Source organism: Lactuca virosa, chromosome 7 (genome assembly GCF_052849685.1).
Source record: "Lactuca virosa cultivar CGN04683 chromosome 7, Lactuca_virosa_CGN04683_v6, whole genome shotgun sequence".
Lineage (NCBI taxonomy): Eukaryota > Viridiplantae > Streptophyta > Magnoliopsida > Asterales > Asteraceae > Lactuca > Lactuca virosa.
In genome coordinates this window covers 148,801,696-148,807,061 of record NC_136432.1, presented here as the reverse complement: position 1 = coordinate 148,807,061, position 5,366 = coordinate 148,801,696, and the positions used below count along the sequence as shown (strand labels likewise).

The 5,366-nt window shown below is 32.9% G+C and overlaps 1 protein-coding gene across 3 annotated transcripts; it reads left to right on the top strand.

The window, feature by feature from the left end:
• The first annotated feature begins 1,226 nt into the window (after positions 1-1,226).
• Positions 1,227-5,065, top strand: LOC145123801 (uncharacterized). 3 transcript variants are annotated; one of them, XM_079059006.1, is made up of 8 exons: positions 1,227-2,150; positions 2,295-2,993; positions 3,085-3,130; positions 3,219-3,443; positions 3,570-3,691; positions 3,775-3,920; positions 4,009-4,233; positions 4,757-5,065. In XM_079059006.1, coding segments are annotated over exons 2-6 (600 nt in total). In that variant the 5' UTR covers positions 1,227-2,150; positions 2,295-2,787; the 3' UTR covers positions 3,776-3,920; positions 4,009-4,233; positions 4,757-5,065. The 3 variants fall into 3 exon arrangements, 2 of the variants coding, with proteins under 2 accessions (XP_078915132.1, XP_078915131.1); XR_013715334.1 differs by having other exon boundaries at positions 1,227-2,993; positions 3,056-3,130; XM_079059005.1 differs by having other exon boundaries at positions 1,227-2,993.
• Positions 5,066-5,366: the final 301 nt, after the last annotated feature.

The window sequence follows — 5,366 nt, the reverse complement described above, 5'->3', positions numbered from 1 at the left end:
CCCAATACTCATTTACAACTTTATTATTATTTTTATATAATATAAATAAAATGTTATTTTCTATAAACAAATACACACATTTACATACAAATCATATGTATATATTATATTCACTATATCACGTATTTGTTTAATGAGGTTAATTGTGGCTCAAGAACAAACATAAATAACTATTTGTATCATATATAGTAATGGGTTCTAATGATGCACATTCTTGTACATATGTTTATATGATATTTTAGTTTGTGAAAACAAACCAATCAATGTATAATGATGTTGTGAAAAAAATGAAACAAAAAAAACAAAATTTGACCCTTGAAAAATATAAAATAAAAAAATACCGTAGGTAATCCGTAGGTAAATACGTACAGATTACCTACGAATAACCTTATCTGTAGGTAATCCGTAGGTATTTACCTAAGGATTACCTACGGCTTTTTTTTTCTTTCTAATTTTTAAGGGAAAATATTATTTTTTAATTTCATTTTTTTTTCACAACATCATTATATTTTAAATGCTTTGGTTTCACCAATTTATATAATATAAACTTACATATAAAAGTATGCATCGCTAGAACCCATTACTCATTTACAACTTTATTATTATTTTTTTATAAAATATAGATGAAAATTACTTTCTATACACAAATACAAGTACGTACATAAATTACATACAAACCATATGCAGAGCCCCTGGCCACGTAAGTGGGCGGGGTCGAGGGGCAACGCCCCCGCGGGGTTTGGGCAGCGCCCCAAAAACTCACCGAATTTTACGTATAGGAACATAGTGGAAAATTCAATTTTTTGAGGGTGATTATACTTTGATCGTTTTGTTTTCACTGAGTTATACGTTTATATGTAAGTTTATGTTATGTATAACTTGGTGTAAACAAAGCAATTATGTTTTTCAAATTAAATGTGATTTGTTTTATATATTCACAAATTTTTATAGAAAATATAAAAGTTTAATAAATTTAAATTTTAGTAAATACTATATCAATGGGATTATTTTCAATTACTCGATTTAAGTTATATTTTTATAATGAATCAAAAGGGTAAAATATTTCATTTAACAAAAATAGAATATTTATACACTATATTAATTATATTGAAAAAAAAACATATCTGATAATTTTCAAATTATATTTAATTATAATATAATAAATCAATTTTCCAATTTGTTGATACCTACAAAATTCCTACGATTTCTTATACCTACAGAATTGCTACGCCTCCTAAAACCCAAATTCCCGCTTCAAGCTAGCTCGTTGATCAAATTTACTTAAACAAAACCTTAGCTTACACCGGCGATTTCCGAACCCTGCTGCAGCACACATCCGCCGGTGATTCTCAACTGATACGTACATCTGCAACATTTTCATGTAATCAATTCGACTTCTGTGATTTCCAAACGATCGATCGGCGACCCACATTGACCAAACGGTTGCACGTTTTCCCACCAACCATCGCTGTCACACACCACCGCCGATGCTGCCCCGTACCACCACCGTTGCTGCCCCACACCACCATCGGCAACACCCCAGGTATGTATGTCGATTTCAGTTTGCTCACATTTCACAAGACTTCAATTCATACTCAAGAGAATCAATTTCAGTTTCTGTGATTTCAAGTGTCTTTGTCAGCTTTGCTTTCCATACATGTAAACTGAAACAAGTACTATAAAGCCAACGTTGGTAATAAATTGGTTGATGTTAAACCTAAGTCTCGTATTCAAACTTACGACCCTTTTTGTTTGGCATCACAAGCGGAACAAGTATTTTATACACTATATCCTGCGGTGACAAAGGAAACAAAAGATCTTTGGGCGGTTGTCAAGAGAAAACCAAGAGGGGTATTTGAAGTCACCGAAGCTGAAGCGGAAGTTGCGCTTGATGGAAATACAGAATGAATTGGATTCTTTCATCTTGATGAGCGGTTTGAGTTACCGAATGAAGTAAATCTTAGTGAACGTTTGAGCCTAGCCTCAAATATAACTAACTTTGAGCAAATATCTTCCGATGAGAGTGAGGGTTCTGAAGCGGAAAATCAAGAAGATGATACCGATGAAGAGGATAGAGACGAACCAGTTTATTTTGACTATTCTGATCCAGATGAGGACGAATGTTAGGAACTTTGTTTTATGTTAATATGGTATATACAGCTTAATATTTTTGTTATCACATTTTATTTTTCATTTATAATATGGTATGCATATGCTAGTCTATTTGTTATTTTTCATTATCATCTAATATATCTGACTATTTTTGTTCTATAAATGCAACATGTCTGATAAAGGCCTAGCACGTAACCTTTTTCCGGTTAGTCCTCCATCGGGTGGTAGGCCATCCACGTTGCCTGACCCTAGTGGCCTTCCATGCATCCTTCTTATAGGTGGTTCTGTACCAGGAGATAGGTCATCACCTTTGTCTGACCCTAGTGGTCGTCCACGCAGTGGTTTTGTATCAGGAGCCAGGTTATCGCCTTTGCTCGATCCTACTTGCCTTCCACGTAACATTTTTATGGGCGGTTCTATATCGGGAGGCAGGTCATCTCCTGACCTTAGTGCCCTTCAACAAAACCCTTTTTTGTATCATCGCCCGACCCTAATGGAATTCCACGCATCCCTTTGTCGAGTGGCCTTTCACGCACTTCAGTTAGGATGACAAGGTCGGGATTCTCAAGGAGTAGTAGCATGGATGCCATTAATACCCACATGGGCTTGACTGATGTTATAACAGATACATGAGTGGTACAGAATGTTGGGAATGGTATTGCATATGGTTATGAGATGACAGGAAACAATGAAGAGCCTCCTAGTGATTTTTTCTATAATGGGCCTGAGCATGAACATGAGCCTGAGCATGGGCATGAGTCTGTGCATGAGCCTGAGTCACCAATGGTTCAGACGCCCCATTATTCGGGTAGACATGGTGGATCAAATGATGCAAATTCGAATGGATCTCACAGGCCATTTATCACACGAAAGGGGTACAAGTAAGTCTTTTTTTTTTATATATTTATGATTGTTGATGTTATAATTATCCGTATTTTGGCAGTCTATAATTGAACCTTGGATTACTTATAGAAAAATTTCGAAGGAAGTTGTCACTCAAATGTTTGAGCGCTTCAGGGTAATATATTAATTATTTATTTTTTAATATCTATTTCTCATTCATTCTTATTTTGCATTTTAAACTTTTACTTTTTATTGTTTTACAGACTCAATACCAGTGGGATCCAAATGAAGAAGGAAGAAATCGTGAAGGTTTTGAGAATACGTTGAAAGATCACTATAGGGGTAGAATGAAGGATGCCAGGGAAGCATCGGTAAATTCTGCAAGAAAAGCTGGGCACGTTATCGCAAAGATTAATGCTAACTTTGGGATTCTTGCAAATTACAATCCTGCGGAAATACATAGAGATGTTTGGCGACGTTTGTGTAGGGTAAGAAATCTAATACATTATTGCCTATTTTGTTGTTTTTTATTTTGTATTATATATATATATATATATATATATATATATATATATATATATATATATATATATATATATATATATATATTACAGAAATGGGACACGGATGAGTGGAAAAAGTTGTCCAAAAGCGGAAAAAAACGTAACACTGATTCTGGGGGGCAGCCAGACATACGGGTGGTAGCATTGGATTTGAGGAGCACCGTCTTAAATTGGTAAGTAATCATAATTATAGATTTTAGTGATACATTTTTCTTTCAACACTAATTACATCAATTATGTTGTGTTGTTTATATAGAAAGAGTTGATGGGTGAAGACCCCTCAATCATTGATCTTTATTATAAGACACATCTTATCTTACCGCCGAATCAAAGAAAATATATATTGGGGGAGATAAAGAGGCGCCGGTGGATTTTGTGAATGAGACATCTAGGGTGGCGATCGTAAGTTGTCTTTATCTTTTTATATATTTACTAATATTAGTTTTTACTTTTTAGTACAATGACAAAGCGTTCTTTTGGTATATTGTAGGAATCATATAACAAAGCCCTATCTCAAAAACACGGTGATGATCCAACTCAACATAATGTAAATGATCCTCAATTGTGGACCCAAACACAATTGCTTAGGAAAGGCGGGAAACAAAAAGGTCCTATCTATGGGGCATGATACTCAGATCTTCACTTTCTGATGACGAGTGCATATTCTTATCAGTCAACTTCAGCTTCTGCTGACTTTGCAAAGTCACAAGAGGAGGTACAATTATTTGCATAATATATTATAGAGAAAAAAATCAAGTAAAGAGGTACCTAATATGGCTGAAAAAAATATGTTGATATTGGTAAGGTACATTGCTGTTACGGGTGAAAATTGAAATATGTTTCCATTATTAATATTATGTAAAGTGCATTTTTATTATGGTTGAAAATGATAGTATGTTGCTATTTTTAAATTAGGTAAAACATAATGCTATAATGGGTGAAAATTATAGTATGTTGCTATTATTGATATTAGGTAAAGTAAATTGTTGTTATTGATAATAATTTAAGTACATTGATATTATGGATTGGAAATCTAAAGTACAATGGTATAATGGATAAAAATACAGTATGTTATTATTATGCATATTAATAGTTACTATTATGGATATTAAAAACAATGTATATTGTTATTATGAGTAGTGAGTTTTTATATTGAATTAAAAGTAAAGTACATTGCTATCATGGTTTAAAGTTGAATTACATTTACTAACTGCATGTGTTTGTCTTGCTATATTTAGGTAAATGAGTTGCGACAACAAGTGTCAAACATGCAACAAGCCATGGATGAAAAGCAAAGTGAAATGAATTTCCAAATGCAACAAATGCGAAATGAAATGGAATTGCAAGTGCAACGACAATTGGCGGCCTTTATGAAACAAATCAAACCGTCCGGTAATCCACCAAGTAGTTCTTAGTTTTTGTTTTAAAACACTTAATGAATGTTATGTTATTGACTAGTTCTTAGCTTTTGTCATGATATTGTAATGACATTTTGAGTATTTGAATGTATGAATGGTATGTTATTGACTATTTTAATGGTAATGAATGTGATGGTATTTGACTATTATTTTAATTATTTATTTGGTTTTTTAAGCAGAAAATTTGGATATTTTTTAAATTATAAATTTAATAGAGCAATAGATTTTTGACTGAATTACAGGAAATAAATATTCTGTAGGAATTATAAATTTAATATAGCAATAAAAATTGGTAAGAAAATCATAGAAAATTTGTAGGAAATAAATATTATGTAGGTATTCTGTAGGAAATAAAATTCAATAAAGTCTGTAGGTAATCTGTAGCAAAAGCTGCTGGTAGGTATTCCGTAGGAAAAGATGTTGGTAGGTA